We start from the raw sequence: 23,251 nt of genomic DNA on the forward strand, positions 1-23,251 counted from the left end.
TTAACAGTTTCCTCACTATGAGTAGGCTCTGCTTTTGGAGAAAAGTATTGTTAGTAAGTAAATGAAATATAATTTTTTGGTAATATATTTGACTTTCTCATTATTTATTTTAAGTGTCATTCAAATTATATTTGCTTGAGTTTAAAAAAATGAAACATTTTTTGAGTATGAAAAAGTAACTAAGAATTGGGGGGGTATAATTAACTGATGGGACAATATCTAATTAGTTATAATCAACAAGGAATATGTTTTTTTCTCCATAACCCTCTCATCACACACAGGTAGAAAGACAATGGTAGCTAGGTCTTAATTTTTATATATAATTATACTGTGAAGAATATTGTTCCCTGCGGTAAAATTTCTTTTACAATGTGTGTGTGTGCATTTAGTTTCAGCAGACATAAATGAAAAACTAAGTTTTTTGAGTTATGGGATAACATATCTATAAACTATACGGATAAAAACATAGTAACATCTGGAAACAGCTAGAACTATGAGATTATCTTTCTACCCTTATTTTACAGATAAATAAAATGGAGTAAGAAAGTTAAGACCTGAGCCAAACTCAAATTTTTGATCACCCAGGTCAGTGCCTTTTTCTAATATTACACATTCTTTGAGGAAAAAGTCACTGCTAACAGCAGTGAGTTGCTTGACCTCAGATATTTGTGGACACTGCACATTCTAAGCACCAAACTTCTTTCCTGATTTTTGGATAATGTTCTCAGGGAGAACTTAATAAAACAGCATAAATTCCTCAGAGAATAATGTAAATATTGATTGTTGTGGATTAATTATGAGTTAGCAATACAGAGTGACTTTGATTAAACGGAAATGGAAGGTTTAAAATGCCATAAATTAAAGACTGAGGCACCAGTATTAAAAACTGAGGAGAATATGAAAGTTACAGTGAGCTGAGGATTAAAGTTCTCTCACAGCTCTCTGAGCACTGAGCTACCTTGATAGTTGGTGCACTATCAGATGGATCCCTTTGGATCATCTTTATCTGTTCCTGCTCCCACTCCTCGCCACCAGTGCCTATGTTTTTTTGACTCTAATGGTTTGTATCTGGCATCTTCTTTAAAGACCTAAACTTGGGCCACCAAAGCCACTACAGAGAACCAGAAGTACCAATGACTTTGTTTTCTGTATACCTCATTAGGACTTTAGTCAATGACTAACTGGAGTCAGAGCATGGGAGCTCAACTTCTTTTATCTCCATAGGATGAACTCTGAGATGTAATTTACTCCAGGGCTCCCTTTGGTCACTGAGTTTGACTGGCATCTTTTTTTATAGTCCTGCTTCCCCATTCTTCAATCAGTTTTCCTGGGAGCTTTCTAAAATAATCACTTGCTAATAAAATCCTGTCTCAGGTCTTGCTTACGGGCAATGACATTTAGGACCCAACCATCCATCCATCCATCCATCCATCCATCCATCCATCCATCCACCCATCCATCCATTCATCCATCCATCCATATTTATCTAAGCTTGCTACTTCCCTCTCTCTTCCTTGCCTCCATTTATGTACTTCTGTCCCCCATAGCACTCCAACTCAACAGGCAACATTCAAAACAACAGGGTGTACACTCCATTCCATTCTATATTTCTCTATATTTCTGTAACCATGCATACTTATACACATAGGAGGGGATATTTGTGTTCCAAAATTAGGATCATTTGCACATATATTTCTTTGTATTTTGCTTTTCTTACTGAACAATATTTAGGTTCCCAATAAAGAAGGAAATTAACACTTGCAACTAGGAATTCTATCGTTAAGTTGTCCTAGTTATAAGTTTTATAAAAATATTTGCTTGGATGGAGAAATAATTTTATAGAAGCTAACAGGTAAAATGTAGTTAAATCTGAAGGCATAGGTGTGAAAAGTTTTAATCCTATCAATCATTTTATGCTCACTCTGAAAGGTTTGATATTCTAACACTTTTGACTGGTTGCCTCTACATATGAAAAGATACAATTCCTTTGTATACTGATTCTATGTTGTATTATATGTCAAATATTTCCCTAATTCTTTTTTAAAAAGTTTTTAAAAAAAGGTTTGTTTATTTTTGAGAGAGAGAGAGACAGTGTGAGCAGGGGAGGGGCAGAAAGAGAGGGAGACACAGAATCTGAAACAGGCTCCAGGCTCTAGTTGTCAGCACAGAGCCGAACACAAGGCTCAAACTCGCAAACCGTGAGATCATGACCTGAACTGAAGTCAGACGCTTAACCAACTGAGCCACACAGGCACCTCCCTAATTCTTTCTTAAATTAAATTAAATGATTTCTAATACTGATTTTCATCTTTGGGTCTGTTTATAAAATTGATCCTTGCAGCCCACTAGAAGACTTGATATCTTTCTTCATTTCCGTTTTGCAAATGTGAAGTATGAGACATAGGAAGGTTAATTGACTTTTCTTGGCCACTGGCATAATGAGAGTCATTATCAGAACATGAACCAGGAATCCTTGGCTTCCAACTCTATGTTTACTACATGTTTAGTGACTCCATAGGCACTAGATCATTGCCATCTTCTTAAAAAATAGACTCCTTCATAAAATTATTTATTTCACCATTAAAACATAAAAATATGTCAGTATCTTTCAGAATCTTACTGATTTCTAAAATTTTGGTTGGATGATTATGGTTCTCTTTTTACAGAATCTGTATGATTTGTCCTTAACTGGAAATATTACAAGTTATCTTCATCTTCAAACATTTGAAACATAAATGACAATAAAATGAGAATTATTTTTTGTGTACAAAATATAGCCTTTATAAAACATAGAGGAATATTTTCATCCTGAAAAGTTGTTAATATATATGTGCCCATTGTTTTTTAAATAATGAGAACTTTTGCATACCTAAAGATCTATTTAATCTAGTGGACACAAAATATGTTTTCTTTGTGACAGCATGCTAGAGGTTGTAACGTTTGAAAGGAGAGCAACAGGGTTTCTGAGCACATGCTGGCTCGGCTAATGTGCACAATCTGTAATCTAATTAAAACTCAGTAAATTTCTCTTTTCTTAGACTATGGAATTACTTCTGTGAGTTCATGATAATGACAGTTTTCATTGACCACATAATGCTGAAATTACTAGAAGGTCAAAAATGGGTACAGGCAGGCTACAGAGTTACCTCTCCCTGTTTCAAACGTACATTTGTTCAGAAGCAATAGAAGAGAACAACATAGACTTCTATTTCTGTTCTTGTCCTATATTTCTTCAGGGGAAATCAAAATTTATTTATGACGTTCCTTTGCTTCTAGTAAGTTACAGAAATGCAAGAAGTTCCTTCTGACTTTAGTAGACAATTAGAAATTATATATAATTTTACATTATTTTAAAAATTTTAATGTTCCCTTTGTCAATATTCCAGAGCAGTATTGGCACAACGAGACATACTAGAATTTCTATGTCCTCTGCTATAATATCTATAGCAACAATATCATAATAGTGAGGAATAAGGGGAAAAACATATAGAAAGAATGTGAATACAAGAAAGGTAAGGAAGTATATAATTTGGGAAGATATAATAATTAAGAACAATTTTAAATTACAAAAATTAAAATTAAGATTAAGTTGATTTATAAATCAGATTTATCTTGCTTCTTAAAAAGGTAAAACAACTGATCTAAATATAAAGAAGCATTTTAATTCATCAGCTATTTCCATTTATCCCTTACTCATTCTTTCCAAATTATAGTTAACTGTAACTTTAAACTCATTGGCAAACAATATGGGCTACACAAACTCTCTCTTTAAGTTATAGCAATTCCATTTTACTATGTATTCCAAGTTAATTTTAGAAACAATGTTATGTCAGCTAAACTGTTAGTTGAAGGAGTTACTACCTTTTACTATGTTGGAAGAATCCCTATAGTAAGTAAATCATGACAGAGATGAACATCTCATGTCTTCTAACTTTATAATCGGATATAAAACAAGACAAATTCAGAAAAGTATAAGCACAATAGTAAATTAGAGAGTTTTCAAAGACATAGTAAGTATGAGTTATGGCAAAGAACAGGTTTTAAGTAAAGTAATATAGCAACAGGCTCAATATATACATATATATGTATATGTAGTTTTTTAGGAAGCTCCAAATAAGACCTACTTTCTCATAGTACTTGATCTCGTAGTCCAGAATGGCTCCATTGGAAAAAGCAGGTGCTTGCCATGATAGGGCAATGCTATTTTGGGATGCCCAGTCCTTCCTTACCATACCTATCAGGGAAGGTGCTGAAAGGAAAGAAAATAACTAAGAATTAATTGGCAGGAATCATTCTCTATAATCCTTTCTTTAATATTTTGTCTTCCAAGGAAAATATAATTCTTGTTGAAAAGAATAGCAACTGTTGATGACATATTAATAAGAAAGGCTCAGGATCTACTCTATTTAATCCAAATAAAGTATTAAAATATATTTAGAAACACTATTAGGGAATATAGGAAATACTCAAATAGTCTAACAATGAGAGCCAGAACTCATCATCTTCATCTTTGTTAGAGGAGGACATTTTTCTTTAAAATGGCTTTGGTTTTAGACTATGACATGAGGTACAATACATTTGGATCCCATATTTTATCATATCTAAGTCTGCTATAAAAAATACTCTGAAATTACAAGATCATTTATAGACTTTTCCTTCTCTTCAAGACTTAGTACTTTATAAAATCTTAGTACTTCATAAAACTTTACATTACAAACATCTTATCTTTAGTAAATTATTACATACCAATGCGAGAATTATTTCTTTTGTGACATTTGAATAAAATTGAAACATTTAACTTCTGAAGTTTATTTTCAGGATTATGTCTTTTTCCCTCTATATAACATTGTTTTTACAACCCAATCCTAACCTAAAGTAATCTTATATTAAACTTCCAAGATTTCACTGGAATTATATATCATAATTTTCACTAACAAAATACTCATTTTAAGTATTCCAATTTTTAAAAACAATAGGTTTTTACTTAGAAGTTAAAATTCACTTATAAAAAGAAACATACAAATTGAATATACTGAGATATACCATTTTTCACCAATCAGATTGGCAAAAATCCAAAAATTTGACACCAGGTTCTACTGACTAGGCTATGGGGAAAAGCACTTTAGTACATTGTCGGTGGGAATGCAAAATGGTACAACTTTTATGACAGGAAATTAACAATTTAAGGCAAATTATATGTTCATTTACACTTGGGCTTTTTGGAATCTATCCCAAAGATACACTGAACAAACACAAAGTGACATATTTATAAGACTACTCACCAAAATTTATTTGTAAGGATTGGAAATAATTTAACTGTCCATCAAAAAGAGACTGGTTGAAAAACTATACTACATTCACCAGAGAATTATTACTATAAATATTCCATATAAATATGGAGGTTTTTCAGGATATATTTTTAAATGGAAAAAGTAAGATGGGAAAAATTATAAAAAGCAACGTAAAGATAAGCCTAAGAATAAAGAAATAATAATAGTCAACCTTAGGAGTGGGAGGCAAGAGTATAGACACAATAAGGTTAGAAGATTGAAATCTCAATATGCTTCCCCTTGAAGATTTACTTTGGAATCCTGTCAAGAGTTAAATGCTTAGAAAGCAAAGTATTTAAAAATCAATCTCAAAAAATTAAAAGAAAAATGAAACCTGTGTATTGAGGCATAGCTTCCAAGAGTAACTACTTAAAGTGACTTTAAAAGATAGGAGTTTGGCATATAACCCAAAGAGATAATCTTAAAACAATCTGCAAAAATTATTAAATTGTTTTTAGTATTGATATTGTTGTTGGTAGTATTTGTATTGTAAATCTGAATCTGTGTGTGTGTGTGTGTGTGTGTGTGTGTGTGTGTGTATGTTGAGGGTTAAAGCAAATGAGTAGTTACTTTGGTGTTATTGAGGACTAGGTCTGTTTATTTTTTTTTTTTCAACAGGAAACGGAGATACAGATATCAGATCAATGAAGGTACATAAAACTCTGTAATAAACTCATATTGGAATTATCATTATGAACTCACAACATCTAAATTCAACTGTGGAAGCATATTAGAATAACTTTGATTAGGGATGCCTGAGTGGCTCAGTCGGTTAAGTGTCTGACTTNTCTATGATTAAAATAAATATGCTTTAAATTTCTAACAAAGCCTCAAGTATTAAGTTTGGTATTTTGTTTCTGAATGTTGCCTTTGCATCTTAGGATAAAGTATTTCTTAAATTTGTGAGAATGACAAGTTTGGTTCTCCTAAGGAAATAAGTGCTTTAGAAATTATATTTAAAACTCTTCCAGCTGTTCAATGAAAACATTACTGTTGCACTAAAATATATTCTTAAGAATGAGTGATGATAATTATAGAAGTCTCTAAAAAGCAGAAGAGTTTGTGCTATAAGCTAAAACAGAAGTGGATAGCATGGTAAATAAGAAAAAGTGCTTAGATAATTCATATTTAAATTGAGCCTCATTCAGTACTAATAAACTACCATTAAATTTCATTAATGTTTTTGAATTACAGTATAATAGTGTATTAATGGAGTTTTATGGAAAAATTATAACTTTAAGATGAATCATACATAAAGTTAAAAGTTGACTTAAATATAACAATTCATTATGATTTTTAAAAATGTCCTTTTCATGTATACAATCTTATGGTTAACTTTTAGTTTAATGTGCAATGTCATAAGGCAATAATATTACCAGTGTACTACATTTTGCCACATAATTATTTACCACTCAAGGTCAAATGATATAATCTTTGTAAAACTGATAATAAATTCAACTGTGGAAGCATATTAGAATAACTTTGATTAGGGATGCCTGAGTGGCTCAGTCGGTTAAGTGTCTGACTTTGGCTCAGGTCATGATCTCACGGTTCGTGGGTTCAAGCCCCATGTCGGGCTCTGTGCTGACTGCCAGCTCAGAGTCTGAAGCCTGTTTCAGTCTGTGACTCCCTCTCTCTCTGACCCTCCCTTGCTCACGGTATCTCTCTCTCTCTCAGAAATAAATAAAACATTAAAAAAAAATTTTAGAATGACTATTGATAAACATGTAGGTATTAACTTTTCTATTTCCAATTCTCCAATCAATAGTGTAGGTATATCACTTAAATTTTATGAGTCCTTTCCTATCTTTCTATAAAATAGAAATAAAGAAAATATAATCTTTAACTACTCTTGGAAGTACTACTGATTATGTTATTTTCTAAGCAATCTAGTTATAAATTCTTCACTTACATATGGACTTCACTGTCCAAAAACTGTATAAACTCTAAAATTTCTTCATTTCTGCACATCCTTTTTATATGTAAATATATTTTACATAGTTGCAAAATATATATAATTTTATATAACTCTTTTTAACCATGTATTTGAAAACCTATTCTATATTTTCACATAGTCTCCATAATTATTACTTTCATGGAAAAATAGTCAATTATGTTTCTACTTTATCAGATCATTCCTCTAATGGTCAAGTTTCCCATATTGTCCTGTTAGAGTTTTCATATTTTATGCACACATTTTTTATTATGTTATTTTACAGAGAAAAGTGCTTTACATAATTTGGATTTTCTGAACCATACTATGTATTAATCTACTGTTTTTCAAAAGAGCTGCATAATATACACTAGACACACATTTTAAACAGTTATGAATTAAAGCAGAGGATGTGGGAAATAATTTATAGGTCAATATATATCCCAAATGCTGCATTTTCTATTTTCAGAGAAGGCTAGCACCATATGGAATTTTATTTTAAAATATGGCATCAATACATGAAACCTCAAGAATTTGTTTTGAACATATTTGACAAATTTGTTTTCTTAACCTGAGTTTATATAACATCTGAATTTGGCATATTGTGATAACACTGTAGTACCAAGAAACATAAAGGGGAAAATACACTTATTTCTTCACATAAGAAAAACTAATTTTAGAACACAGAGGGCAACTATTGATTTTTACTTCTGATTCTAAAAAGTCAGAGAAAGAAATAAATAGTCAGGGAAATAATATCTTCTGGAGTTTGTCAGATCAGAGACTAACCGAAAGACATGAAGGCTCAAGCAATGTTTCTTGAGTAAAGATTTGTGCATTCAGTATAGTTTTCAGTAGAATTGTATTTCTGATATACATCCTTTCTTAAGCCTTCAAAATCTTAGCTTTGACCTTCAAAATAAATGATTGTTGAATAGATTACCACATTTTTGAAAATGGTTTTAATACAACCCTTTCTGATTACTACATCTTCTGAATCTCAAATAGTTTAACAGGAACTATATGGCAAAATAAGAAAAGTACATCATGGAGTTAGTGAACAAAGGAGATTTTATTCACATTAGGATGCATGTTATGTTCTGATGCATATAAATACCTGAAAGAATTATAAATGATCCTAGTTAATTATTTAAAAAAAATTTTTAATGTTTTTTAAAAATTTATTTCTGAGAGAGAGAGAGACAGCATGAGCAGAGGAAGGTAAGAGAGAGAGGGAGATACAGAATCTGAAACAGTCTCCAGGCTCTGAGCTGTCAGCACAGAGCCCAATGAGGGGCTCCAACCCACGAGCCGTGAGATCATGACCTGAGCCCAAGTTGGACACTTAACCAACTGGGCCACCCAGGCATCCCTCTAGTTAATTATTTTGATCCTAATTAAGTTTTAACTGTGTGTGTGTGTGTGTGCGTGTGTGTGTGTGTGTGTGTGTTTAGGTCAAAAAGAAAGAGATGGGAGAGAGCAAGAGCACACTCCCACACACATGTATTTGTGACAGTGAAAATCTTCACAATGAATGTTAAAGGGTAGAATCTTAGTACTAGGATAGAGTTGTAAGTCATTTAGTATATTATTATCAGCAATGCAGAAAATCCCTCAACATATCGTTGTTAGGTGACTATCCACTTTTGCTTCAACAGTTGCTCTAAAGAGGGTACTACTTCTTAAGGCTATCCATTTCCGCTGAAGAATCTCTGTTTTTTAAGAAATTCTCACATGGGGTCTTCCTGTAACTTTAACCTAGGTCCTGGTTCTTAGCTTTAGCATTAATGAAATTAAGACTTCACTTTTGCTCATCTATTATACTTCTTATTTTTTTCTTTGTCTCTTTTTCCTATCCTTTTCCTTCCTTCCTCTCTTCTTTCTTCATTTCCTTTTTTAGTACTTTTCACTCTCTTTTCTTTATTGCTTTCCTTTCTCTTGTTCTCTGTGTTTCTTTCCAGAGAGATGTATGCGTGTGTGTGTGTGTGTTTGTGGTGGGGGTGGCAGAGTGGGATAATCAATGACATAATGAAATGTAAATAATATAATAAATAAATAACAATAGTATAAATAAATAATATAGGCCACAAATTGCAAATTAGGACAGATTTTTAAGACTATGATTTTCCCTTTTTCTTTGCTAATGAACCAATGGTTCAAGTATAGTTGTCAAGCAAGAATATGGAGTAGTGTTTCATTCAGTAGATGCTCAAGAAAAAGACATGCTATAATCAATACAATTCTACTTGTGAAGTTTCGTAAATGTGCTTTTTATCACATTAATTGACATATTTGAAAACTGAAAGCATACTTTAAACTATTTTTGATCTATGTCTTGTTTTGGAAATGGTTACTAAATATATAATGTTTTATACAACATAATATATCTTAATAGTATCTTCCTCATGTGCTTTTATTTTTATATTTTTCTTGTAATCAGAGTTTAATGGTAATATATATTGTTACCTACTTTCCCTGTGTGGTTGAAATCTGGTTATGAGTTTGAAATATACATGAAATATAGAGCTGAACTGATGCTTTATTTTCTTTTTGGTTCCTAGCTTTGTCCTTTACCTGGAAATAACACTATGGTATGCCAAGCCGTATGACAGCTGTGATAGGATGAATAATGGCTCACGAATAGATTCACATCTAATCCCCAGAATCTGTGAATGTTCCTCTCTGGTAAAAGAGACTTTGCAGTTTTGATTAAGCTAAGGATTTTGAGATGGAAAGATTATCCTGAATTACCCAGGTGGGCCTGATGTAATCACAAGTGCTATAAAAGGGAAGCGGGAGGCAACTTGTCTACAGAAGAGAAAGCTCTGAGCCAAAGAATGCAGGCAACCTGTAGAAAGTAGAAGAGGGAAGGAATTAATTCTCCTTGGAGTCTCCAGAAAAACCAGCTCTGTTTTCATCCCTGTAAGACTCATGTTGGACTTCTATGTCCACAGCTATAAGATAATAAATATGTGCTTTTCTTGAAACAGTAAATTGGTAGTAATTTGTTACAGTAGTAACAGGAAAATTACAACACTTCAACTGCTTTATCTTTAAAGACTTTAATTTGGGATACATTTATGGTTCCTTAAGGAAAGTGGTAGGTTCTAAAAAATTAGTTTCTAAGAAAATAAAACAAAACAAAAAGTTTCTAAAGCAGTGATTAAAAAGGCACCTATTTAATTATCTAATTCATTGATAATTTAACTACTTTAAAAAAGTATGTTGTTTCTTTTAAACATATTATAAAAAAATAACATTTTTGGATGCTCTCATCCTAAAAATTTTCCTTACTTAACCTATAGTCTGTCAGGTTTCTCACTTTTTGACCTTTCTTATTAACAAAGGGAGAGGTTTTCCTCTTTCTGATTATACCACCTCAAGCTATTGGTGATAATCGGACTTTTTTTCCAGTTTTTCCTCCAAGTTAATGTTGTTCTGTGTTTTAAAAAAGCCCTTAGCTCTGAATTTCCAAAGTCTTTTCCAAAGACTTTGTGTCATGTAACACAAAGCTTGGCCACTCTACTTCTTCCTATCATGTCAATGTGACACTGGTAGGTAGCTTGACAAGACAAGTGAAAAGTTGTGGAAATATTTGCAAAACTTTCACTACCTGTGGAGGCCGTGGTGAAAAATCACTTCCAAAATAATAAGTCAAAATGGTACAGCACTATCAGCACTTAATTATAGAGAGTAAAACCTGAAATATTAACTTTAAAGTTCTTTTCAGTATAATCTGTGCCTTTTTAATTTCTACTTTATTAGTTTATGATTGGCTGATTTAATGTGTTGACTGTTAAGGTTGTCTGTAGGCTGCTGTTTATAGTAATTTATACCACATACCTCTACTGACTATTATATCATTCCTATCATTCCAGGGGCATTTGAAAAATTGTTTATATTACAGATGCTATAAAATGTGGTTTCTTTGAAACATAAAGAAAAAAAAGTATCCCCAAATTAGATCAGCCTGAGATTCTGCTGACCTTATTATTACCTGTCAATTTTTTTATTTTTTAATTCTTTTAATAGTTTATTATCAAGTTGGTTTCCATATAACACCCTGTGCTCATCCCCACAAGTGCCCTCCCATGCTCATCAACCTGTCAATTTTTAGTAAAAAGATACATGTTCTGCCAGTATTTTCTAAGAATTTAATATATGCTGTTCTCCAGTATATCAGAACATTGGTCTGTCTAGAAGACCAAAATCAAGAACGTGTCCCTTCTTAGCTTAACTTCAGTTTGTTTATTTGTGACATCCCATTTTTTAAAAATCAAGAATACTGGTTTCTAGTAATTTTTCTAGGTAAAAATACTATTATTTGAACTGTACAATTATATAAATTATAAGAATACTATATAAATAGATTTAAAATATTATAGTTATTTTTGAATATGGTTTTTAACTCCTGGGCCTCACCTGATTCATCAAATATTTATTCTACATATAGGGAAAAAATGAGCCCATTTAAATACCATCAAAAAAGGAAAAAAATGAGCAGGAAAGTCATTTATACATAGCAACTAAAATAATTTTAACTAGTACTGTGGAAAGGAGGCAGCTAAGTGATAACATTTGCAAAAACATAAATCTTTAAAATAATATAATGAATACAGGCTCCTGGGTGGCTCAGTTGGTTGAGTGTCCAACTTTTGATTTTGGCTCAAGTCATGATCTCGCAGTTTGTGGGTCGAGCCCCACATCCGGTTCTGCACTGATGCATGGAGTCGGCTTGGGATCCTCTCTCTCTCCCTCTCTCCCTGCCCCTAATGCACTCTCAATCTCTCTCTCAAAATAAAAAAATAAATTTTAAAAAATAAAATAATGAGTGGATAAAGTTTTACAAATTTTATTGCTACATTAAAAAAAATGTTTGGATGTTTGAAAGAACTCCATACAATAGATTACAATGAAGCTGTTTTAAAATTAATGTAGATACACAGCCATGGGAAAATAAGTGTCATACTTAAAGTGACAAAAACAAGTTGTAAATCAACATGCATGCTATGATTTAACAACAACAACAACAAAAAACCTAGGAAAGCCTGGGTGGCTCAGCCGTTTAGCGTCTGACTTTGACTCAGGTCATGATCTTGCAGTCTGTGAGTTCAAGCCCTGCGTCAGGCTCTGTGCTGATGGCTCAGAGCCTGGAGCCTGTTTCAGATTCTGTATCTACCTCTCTGTCCCTACTCCGCTTATACTCTGCCTCTCTCTCCTTAAAAAATAAATAAACATAAAAAAGTATTTAAAAATTTTAAATAGTAAATACCCCCAAATTGTTAACTAAATTATATAACTATTGTATAACCAAATTGTATAACTATCAAGAACATGTTGGAAGATTTGGGAATGGATGATGAAATAAATGATGACCTAGTTTCCCTACCAAATATTAGTTCAGCAATATTTATAAAAAGGTCATTCATTACTGCAGAGATGACCCTCCTTCTAAGGATGATGAGAACAAAGAAAAGCAAATAGATGATACACCTGTTTGGGACTAAGAATCCCTGAAAGTTAACCAAGGAACATTTTTTGAACTTACTTTGGCTGCAAAATACTTAGACATCAAAGGTTTCTTGATGTTACACTCAAGACTGTTGCCAATATGATCAAGAGGAAAACAAGGAGATCTGCAAAGCCTTCAATATCAAAACGGACTTTATTAAAGAAGAAGCAGCCCAGGTATGCAAACAGAACCAGCAGTATGAAAAGAAATGAAATGTTGTGCCTGACACGAACGCTGTAAGGATTGTTCTAAATACTAGCTGAACTGTTCTATTTAAAGTTTTTAACCCTGGGGTGCCTGGGTGGCTCAGTCAGTTGAGCATTGGACTCCAGCTCAGGTCATGATCTTGCAGTCTGTGAGTTCAAGCCCCGTCTTGGGCTCTGTACTGACAGCTCAGAGCCTGGACCCTGCTTCAGATTCTGTGTCTCCCAATCTCTCTGTCCCTCCCCCAGTCATTCTCTAGAGTCTCTCAGAAACGAATAAATGTTAAAAAAAATTTAAAGGTCTTAACATTCGACAAATAGCAGACAAATGAAGCAGCAAGTCAATTATATTAGCAGAATAATATTGTCATTGTATACAGAGTTTGAGTACAGATTCCAAACCTATGGCTGAGTTTCTTCTAGATCAACAGTTTTTATTCTTTGCTCTGAATAAAACTGAACCCTGGATGTCTATTAATATATGATGAATATGTATGCACATATATGCATAATATATACATATGCATATATACATTTTTAAATGGAATCACATCAAGCTATTAATAGTGGTTTCTCATGCTAGCCTAGGAAGACTAGATATAACAAGAAACAAACAGAAATAAATCTAACAATTGACCAATAATTACTGATCTTTAAATTATATTAACAGATTATATTATCTGTACCTTTTGAAACTACTCTAAAAGGAATATGATTTTATTTTTAAAAGGTGAATTAATCTTTGTCATCTCATAGCTAATGTAATATTCTGAAAATTGTTTTCAAAAATATAATTGAGGAGTTAATAAATTTCAAAGACTTAAATTTAAATATGAATAGATTGATAAGCTATAACCATAAAGTAATATATGTGGCTTATGGAGGAATCATTAAATTTTAATCTTTCCTTGTATTTTTGTCATCCTTGAATTTATGTGGTGATACAAAATTGCAGTGGAAACTAGATGAAAGAACACTGGCTTCAAAAGTATTTTAAACCAAGAAGCTTTATGAAAATTAGTTTTATAAATGTTATGGATTTGCTTATTGGATGTCTTAAGAAGGGAAAAAAATCTTTTTCTGTGCTTTTGTCACCTCAGATGCATAAACAGACAAGACAGTTTTAGTCTCATTTTGGGGGCTGTGAAATGCCTCATGGATGACCTGGGGTATTTTAGAAGAAAAATTCCCATTTAAGGAATGCTTTATAATATAAGGTAAAATCATTCTTCCCCTTCAGATAGAACCATGAAGTAGCTTAAGATCACTTTGGATAGAATTGATTTTCATGTTTGAACTCCTAAAAGATTTACTATCTATTCCTCATGACATCTAGCAGTTGACCGCCTTTATCATAAGCTCTTGATATTCCTCTTTATAGAGTATATAATAATATATTAAAAATTTTTTAATGTTTATTTTTGGAAGAGGAGACAGAGTACAAGTGGGGGAGGGGCAGAGAGAGAGGGAGACGCAGAATCTCAACAGGCTCCAGGCTCTGAGCTATCAGCACAGAGCCCGACGTGGGGCTCAAACTCATGAACCACGAGATCATGACCTGAACCAAAGTCAGATGCTTAACTGATTGAGCCACCCTGCCATTCGTATAATAATATATTATACTTCAGTTTTCAACTTCCTGTTCTCTTCACATATATCATCTAATATACATTGTAACTGTGTAGGTACAGTTATTTTCATTTTAAAGATGAGGATATAGGATCAAACAGAAGCAACTTACAGTTACATAAGAGGTAAGAAGCCGACTCCAGGCTAAGTCATGCCCAGTGATTGTGGCATTTCAGGATCTGAACCTCCCACAGGACCTAGTACAGTGCCACACAAACACATCAGGTAACTTTTATGTCTATCTCTTTTATTCAAAACTTGTTTAAATCTTGTTTTAAACCTTATTCTATAATTGTCCTGCCCACAGGGTTTTTGTTCTTTAAATCCTCTATAGTACCACAGAAGCAATGTCCAATTGAGTCACATACTCCATGTATACAACCATCACTTTATGAGAGTAGATTAATGTAAGAAAGTAATAATCTAGGGGCGCCTGACTGGCTTAGTCCATTAAGCATCTGACTTCAGCTCAGGTCATGATCTTGTGGTCAGTCAGTTGGAGCCCAGCATCAGGCTCTGTGCTGACAGCTCAGAGCCTGAAGCCTGCTTCAGACTCCGTGTCTCCCTCTCTCTCTGCTCCTCCCTCACTCACTCTCTCCCTCTGTCTCTCAAAAATGAATAAATGTTAAAAAATAGTAATAAAAATAAAATAATCCATAATATAAGATAATAACATATAATAAAATAATACCAGAAAATAAGTAAAGAGGCAAAGTGACAGGAGTTTGAACATATGGTATCAATCAATATGGATATGTAATAATTTAATTTGTATAATATTAATTCCAAATTTATTGAATTTTCAATATTTTCCATTATTTAAGTGTCTAATTTGAAAAAAAGTATTTGGATTTAAGAATAAAAGCAAAACCAAAAATGCTCTGAGTTACTTGATTATTGATTGACAGTGCCCATTTCCACTAATTCTAAAGGCATTTTCTCCATCCCTGTACCTGCTCTACCCCATAAACTGAGCTCTAACTTTTCCTAGCCACAGTTTGATACATCTCTATCAGTAAAATTCTGCTGGATTTCATAGACTTGGTAGGCTATAGTCCTAAGATTCTCTGTTTTCTATAAAACCTAGATGTAAAACATTTAAAAATCTGTGTTTGTGGATTTTTTTCCTCTGTTACTTTTTGAAAGTGAGAGCTATTTACAACTGTGTGTGCATATGCATGTGTGTGCACATATGTGTGTGTGTTTCCAGAAGATATATAAGGGGAGAAGGTATGCGTACTGCTAGCCACTTGAGGGAATGTTGAATGATCTTGTCACAACTGATTCAGGAGGATGCAAGTGTATTCCTGCCAAGTCAATCGAATTGGGACTGTAAAACTGCTTTTGTTCTCTCATTAAAGAAATAATGCGATGCAACAGCAGATTCTTTGGCATTGTTTCTGGTTGAAGCCAAGAGGAATAAATCTTGATTCTTCCTTGATGGAGGTAGTCTTTGTGTAGGACAAGTAGCCAGGTGCTCCCACAGCTGCTCTGAAACATTATGGCTTCCTGAGGATATGGGTGATTTTGTTCTCATCATTGATCACATAGCAGAGTAAATCACTGACGTACAATAACACCTGGCTGAGCTCTGTGTTTTCCTCTCATTTTCTCTAGTTAGTAATTGTTGTTTACAAATCACTGACTGCATGAGGAGGAAAAGCCTGTGTTTTCTCATACTAGCTGCTAGCTCATAATTTCTACTTGGTGTTCTTTCTCCCAGAACCTTCAAAGGCACTCAGTGCATATTATCCTTTTTCCCCTTGATTTTTGTGATGACTTTGTTAACAAACCAAATGCTATTTTCCACATATATTGCAGATGTTAATAGTATTACAAAGATTTTTACTATTTATTTATTTTGATTTTTGATTTTTTGAGGGGGAGGGGCAGAGAGAGAGAGGGAGAGAGAGAGATGGAGAGACAGAGAGAGATGGAGAGAGAAAGAGAGATGGAGAGAGAGAGAGAGAGAGAGAGATTCAGAGAGAGAGAGAGATTCAGAGAGAATCTCAAGCAGGCTCCACAGTCAGTGTGGAGCTCAATGTGGGGCTTGAGCCCATGATGGTGAGATCGTGACCTGAGTCAGATGTTTAACCGACTGAGCCACCCAGGTTACCCACAAAGATTCTTAAAACTATAAATAATTGATTATTATTCATAATGAATGTTGCAAATCTTTGCACATTTTTATACTTCATTTGAAATGTAATATGATATGCTAAATAATCTTGTGGGTTTTTTTGTACGTTGTATTTATAGGGAAAGAAGTTTGTTAATAAAAATAAATTTTATTTTAGCCTGTACATTTACAAGGTGTGTTTATGCAACCAAGTATTTGTTTTCTTAGCATTAACTTATAATTAATGATACAGTACACATGAAATATACATAAATGTAACATTAATTTCAAAAACTAAATACTGAAATATTCAGCAACATATAATTTCTAATTTCTATATATTTAAATTATATTAGGTAACTGTGGGCAAAATGTTAGGAAGACAAAATAGGAAGATCAACTCTGAATTGCTGACATTCAGCAGGCACTCATTATCATGGCCTTATCAATGTTTTACAGTGAATGTTCTCCTATCTGGTTAAATCCTATATCATATTTTAAAGTATTTTTAGTGTAAGTCTGAAAGTGTGTACTATTATATAATAATTTTAGAATTATGTCACTTACTATAAGTCTTATGATTTCTTGCTTTGACTTAGAGATCAATTTCAATTGATAGAGAGTTTTTTAAAATTTATATATATTAATTTGTGTATATTTCTCTTTGATTTTTATTTGTAGATTTCAGCTGCATAATTTTCTCTTCTTCTTAGGGAAACCAAGTCTTTGCTCAGAGAGAAGTAGCCTATCTGGCAAAAATTGCTATATCATAAATCCCCAAAGAAACAACCCCTGCTTGCTGGACATTTTTCCCTCATATATTCACAATGATGTTTCCTTGCCTGAAGCTATGTTTCAGAAAAACCTAAGAATAATTTGCTCATATTACTTTCCTCACTTCAGTCAACATCTCCTCACATTTTAGGTTGTTCTATTTCCCTCAGCACTTCATAGAGTAGTCTTCCCTTATCCATCATTTCACTTTCCATGGGTTAGGTAACCTGTGGTCAACTTTAGTCCAGAAAACAGATAATCCTCCTGATGAGTCGTCAAAAGGTCAATAGTAGTCTAACACACACAATGTCTATGTCATTCTCCTCATTTCATGTCATCACATGCCCATTTTATCATCTCATATTATCACAAAAAGAAGGGTAAATATAGTACAATAAGATACATTTAGAGAGAACACACATTCACATAACTTTTATTACAGTATATTGTTATAACTATTTTATTACAATTGTTAATATCTTACTGTGTCTAACTCATAAATTAAATTTTATCACAAGTACATATGTAGAGGAAAAAAGACAGAATACATAGTGTTTGGTACTACCTGCAATTTCAGGCAGTACATCAACAGTGCACAAGATTTCCTTTTTCTCCACATGCTTGCCAGCACTTGTTATTTTTTGTGGTTTTTTGATTTTAGCCATTCTGATAAGTGTGAGATGATATTTCATTGTGGCTTTGATTTGCATGTTTCTGATGATTAGTGATTTGAGCATCTTTTCATGAGTCAATTGGTCATCTGTAAGTCTTCTTTGGAAAAATGTCTATTCAGGTCTTTTGCCCATTTTTATTGGGATTTTTTTTTAGTGTTATGTTGTATAAGTTCTTTGTTTATTTCTAATGTTTTTTTTTTTTAATTTCTGAGAGAGAGAGAGAGAGAGAGAGAGAGAGAGCAGGGGAGGACCAGAGAGAGAGAGGAAGACAGAATCTGAAGCAGGCTCCAGGCTCTGAGCTAGCTGTCAGCACAGAGCCCAACATGGGGCTCAAAACCACAAACCATGAGATCATGACCTGAGCTGAAGTCAGACGCTGAACCAACTGAGTCACCCAGGCATCCCTCTTTATATATTTCTAAATTAACCCTTCATCAGATATATCATTTGTAAATATCTTCTCCCATTCCATAGGTTGCCTTTTTGTTCTCTTGATGGTTTCCTTTGCTGTGCAAAAGCTTTTATTTTGGTGTGCCTAGTTTAATTTTGCTTTTGTTTCTCTTGCCTTGAGTAGTCATGTCTAGAAAAATGTTGCTGTGGTTGATGTCAAAAAAAATCACTGCCTATGTTTTCTTCTAGGAGTTTTATGGTTTTCCGTGTCACATTTAGAAGACCACCAGAATCACCAGAGAGAAAGTAGCATCAGAATAAGAAATTACCTAAATACACATTGTCCCCAAACTATCCTATCTCTCATCTATTCTAGGAGCCCATTTATCTTTTCTAAAAATCATTTTTTCCCATAAAATCTCCTTCCCCTTTCTGTCAAGATGTGTTTAAGTCCCGAATTCTAACCATCTCCTTGAGACATGTTTTTCTTTGAAATCCTATGTATGTGCATGACTAAAATCTGTCTTTTCTCTTTGTAGTCTGTTTTTTCTCAATTTTATGTGTAGGCCTCCAAACAATAAACAAAAGAGGGTAGAGGAAAAGATTTTTCTCCCTGAGAGTTTCAACTTAATGGGCATGGTTCAAAGCTAATGGTATAACTGTGGATGGTGTTGTTGGCTTAAAAGTTTCATGAGAGAGCCTAACTAAAATGATTATACATATCAATGTGCCATTTTATGGTAATGTATAAGGGAAGTTTAGATAAAGGGATATTTGCAAGGAATTAGAGGGAACTCGACAGGGCACATAGTTTAGGAGGCAAAGATTTATAGACAGTGGATCTTCAAAATAAAACTGGGTTCAAATATCTCACCTCTTTTTAGCCCCTTTTGGTTTTTCCCACCTAGATACACACTATGTCTTTAGTATAGACTCTTTGATAATAACTTTTTGTATGTTTAAATAGTTACAGCTAGAATTATTAGGATATAGGCAATCTTAATATACATCTCATGTTGGAATTTTGGAAGAAAGCCTACAGCTTCACCACTATTTAGTAGTGACTTAGTCCACATGTGACTTTTTCAAGTGCCTGTGCTGAGTCCACATAAAGTCATTCAGATAAGACCCTTAATGATAATCCTTAAATATCCCCCTTGGCTCTTATGTGTAACTGCCTCCACATCAAGAGATGGCAGTTTTTATGATGATGTAAGAGATGATGCTACATTTTGATAAGACTGAGAAACATATGGTGCTGAAACCAGCTCTCATCAGCGTGCTAAACCTTTTGTGCCTATCATTTTCTTATTCAACATTCAAATACTGCAAATCAGCCTCTCTCTCTTCATTTTTCTTTCTTTCCCTCTTTCTCTCTTCCTTTTATATATTTCTTAGTGTTTTATTTATTTCTGAGAGAGAGAGACAGCGTGAGCAAGGGAGGGTCAGAGAGAGAGGGAGACACAGAATCTGAAACAGGCTCCAGACTCTGAGCTCGCTGTCAGCACAGAGCCCGACGTGGGGCTTGAACCCACCAACAGTGAGATCATGACCTGAGCCGAAGTTGGATGCTTAACCGCTTAACCAACTGAGCCACCCAGACTCCCCATTCTTCCTTCCTTCCTTTTCTTTCTTTCTCTTTCTTTTTCTCTCTCTTCCTTCCTTCCTTCCTTCCTTCCTTCCTTCCTTCCTTCCTTCCTTCCTTCCTTCCTTCCTTCCCTTCCCTTCCCTTCCCTTCTTTCCTCCCTTCCTCACCCTCTTCCTTCCTTCCTCCCTTCCCTTTCTTTCCTATCATTCTTTCCTTCTTGCCCTAGAGAACCAGTTTTCAAACACCAGCATATTACTGTTCATAACTCAGTTTTACCAAACTTAGGGTGGTTGTAACACTGTTGTTCAAAATGTTAACAGATGTGCTATGAAGAAGGTATTTTATCTTCAAAAAATTTGGAATATGCTAAATACAGGTACTGTAAATATCCAAAAAGAGAGGAAATAGTGTGATACTTCTCTTATTTGTGTTATCTAAAATGAAAAACTTTTAGTGGCATTATGTCCATAAAATATCAGACTGCTAGAATACTACTTTTGGAAACAATATTAGCCCAACCTTTGAAAAGTTTATTCTTTTGACTCTGTCTCAAGAATTTGTATTGATTACTGGTCTGTTGCTTGCATGTATCAGAAAGATTGTAACATGTCTTAAGCTTTTCTGAAGCAAAACTAAGTTTCCTCTTCACGTTGTTATCCTAGTAGCCGCTGGAAAGCCACAGCTACCAATAAATAGGGATGGAGAGAGAATCAGGAGAGTCTTAGCACAGGCTCTCATGATAAATGAGGTAATTACATAGTACTGTGATTAAAAAACATGGGCTTTGGAGCCAGACTGCTTGGCTTTGAATCCCAGCTCTGCTATGCACTAGTCATGTGACTCATCAATTTACTTAACCTCTCTGTTTCCTCATTTTTTTCTTCTAAAAATTAGAAGTAATAATATCCACCACTGAGGGCTGTTGTTAGGATTACATATATTATTTCACTTAAAGCACTTACAATAATTCCTGACATTGAACCTACATTGAATCTATAGGACATCTGGTTGAAAATGATCCAGTTCATGTTTCCCTGTTTATTTTGTTCTCATGTTAATAAAACTATAGTATATTTGACAGATTTTATCCTTATAAAGTTTTTTATTTTTACATAACTCAGTTGTTCATCCAACTTTGTATGAACCATCAGGTGGCTGACTGTATGACTAGCACAGATCACTAAAGCTAAAAATGCTTTAGTTATTTGAAAGAGCATATCAATTGAGCACTACTGTGATTCCCCAAGTCAGGGTAGATCCTAATTGTTTGACAAATTTCCTGCTGGGAAATTGATCGTCAAAGATTTCTTAATGCCTTTTTTTAACCCATTTACTTCATTTTAAAACTTCAAAGTCTCCCTTTCTATTAATTATCACATATACTAGAAAACACAAAGAACAAATGCTATGTTTTATTCATCTAAGCAGGGCATCTAAACACTAAGTTACAGCAAAGACTGGAACTTACTGAAGCAAAGGTCATCTTCTGTCAAACAAAACCATAAGAGGCTTTCCTTTTAGTAGAAAATTCATGAATATTTTATCTGAACATTTCCATGAACTTGCTGTAAAAGCTATGTTTCTTGGCATTTACTGAGGATATCAAAATCAGTTACTGTAATTTAGTTACTGTAAATATTTTGTTAAGATGTTTATCAGACCCTCATTTAAAACATGCTTATTATCCACATAATAGTTTACCTAAGACAAATATTTCTAGTTAATATTATAGACTTTTATATTATATAAAATCAAATTCTGCTTTCTTATATTTGTACATAAATGTTATTTTAATATAAATCTGAGAGTCTACTAGAGAATAAAATAAAATAATGAGTAAATTAATTTTCTTGATCCAAATGAAAACAGAATTTCTCTTTAAATGCTTCCAATAGTTAAACTAGTGTTGAGCAGTCTCTTAGGTCCCACGTGGTGAAGAGATCTTAAATTGATCAACCAAAAATATAATCATAGCTCATAACCTACTAAGGTTTATTTAATTAGGCATGATTATTTGATGTTCTAGAATACTTCTAGCATTTGTAAGTCTTAACAAAATGTTGCATTTGCTTATAATATACATATCAGCAAAACCTCTAAACCTGATAGTACTCTCACTTTCTGAAAAGCAAAACATTTTTGAGTATTCACATGATTGTTCTCATGCAGAAGACACAGTGATTGAGTGAATGCAGGATTTTTGTCTCTTGAACTTGACTATTCCATAAGTATGATGTGGCCTACTTAATAGGGGTGAATAAGGTAGAATTTTATTTAAAATTTTTTTTAATCTTTATTTATTTGTGACAGACAAGTCAGAGCATGAATGGAGAAAGGGAGAGAAAGAGGGAAACACAGAACCCAAAGCAGGCCCCAGTCTCCAAGCTTTCAGCACAGAGCCCAACATGGGGCTTGAATTCACAAGCCATGAGGCTAGCCATGAGATCATGACCTGAGCTGAAGTCAGACGCTCAACCAACTGAGCCACCTAGGCACCCCAAGGTACAATTTTAAAAAGTCACATCTGGAGTTAGAATTCCTTAACTTTGAATTTAGGCTTAGCAGCTTAACTCTATCTAGGTAATTCACTTATTTTCTCTGCACTTCATTTTCTCATCTGTAAACTAAGAACCCTGTAGCATCTATCTAATAGGGTTGTTGTAGGGAATTTAAGAAGATAATCTGTACAAAGTGACTAGCTCAGTACTTGGGATACAATAGACATCAATAGTAAACACATGGGCTATAATTTTTATTATGCTAACAAATCTTTTCAGAAAACTTTATATTAAATAACTATATTTTGAGGAAAAAAATTTACCTTATGTGCTTTATTTAACTCCTTCAGGTATATTTCCATTAGAAAATTTGTTTGTTGGGGTGCCTAGGTGGCTCAGTCAGTTAAGCATCTGACTCTTGATTTTAGCTCAGGTCAGGATCTCATGGTCATGAAATCAAGCCCAGTGCCAAGACTGTTTAAGATTCTCAATCTCTCTCTCTCTCTCTTTCTCTCTCTCCCCCAACCCCCACCTCCATGGGTGTGCTTCAGGCACACTGTGAATCTCCTTAACTTTTGAGCACATTTTTGTGCACTTCTCA

General features: G+C 33.6%; 1 protein-coding gene across 3 annotated transcripts in view; it reads right to left on the minus strand.

Moving 5' to 3' along the window:
* The window catches only part of LOC144240513 (ephrin type-A receptor 6), an 877,144-nt gene that overhangs the window by 335,175 nt on the left and 518,718 nt on the right, over positions 1-23,251 (minus strand). For all 3 annotated transcript variants that reach the window (XM_077774886.1, XM_077774885.1, XM_077774887.1), the window contains exon 7: positions 4,125-4,249. In XM_077774886.1, the coding sequence (XP_077631012.1) occupies positions 4,125-4,249 (125 nt within the window). The remainder of the gene's footprint in view (positions 1-4,124; positions 4,250-23,251) is intronic.

This window comes from Crocuta crocuta, unplaced genomic scaffold, assembly GCF_008692635.1.
Source record: "Crocuta crocuta isolate KB4526 unplaced genomic scaffold, BGI_CrCroc_1.0 scaffold6, whole genome shotgun sequence".
NCBI classification, from domain to species: Eukaryota; Metazoa; Chordata; class Mammalia; order Carnivora; family Hyaenidae; genus Crocuta; species Crocuta crocuta.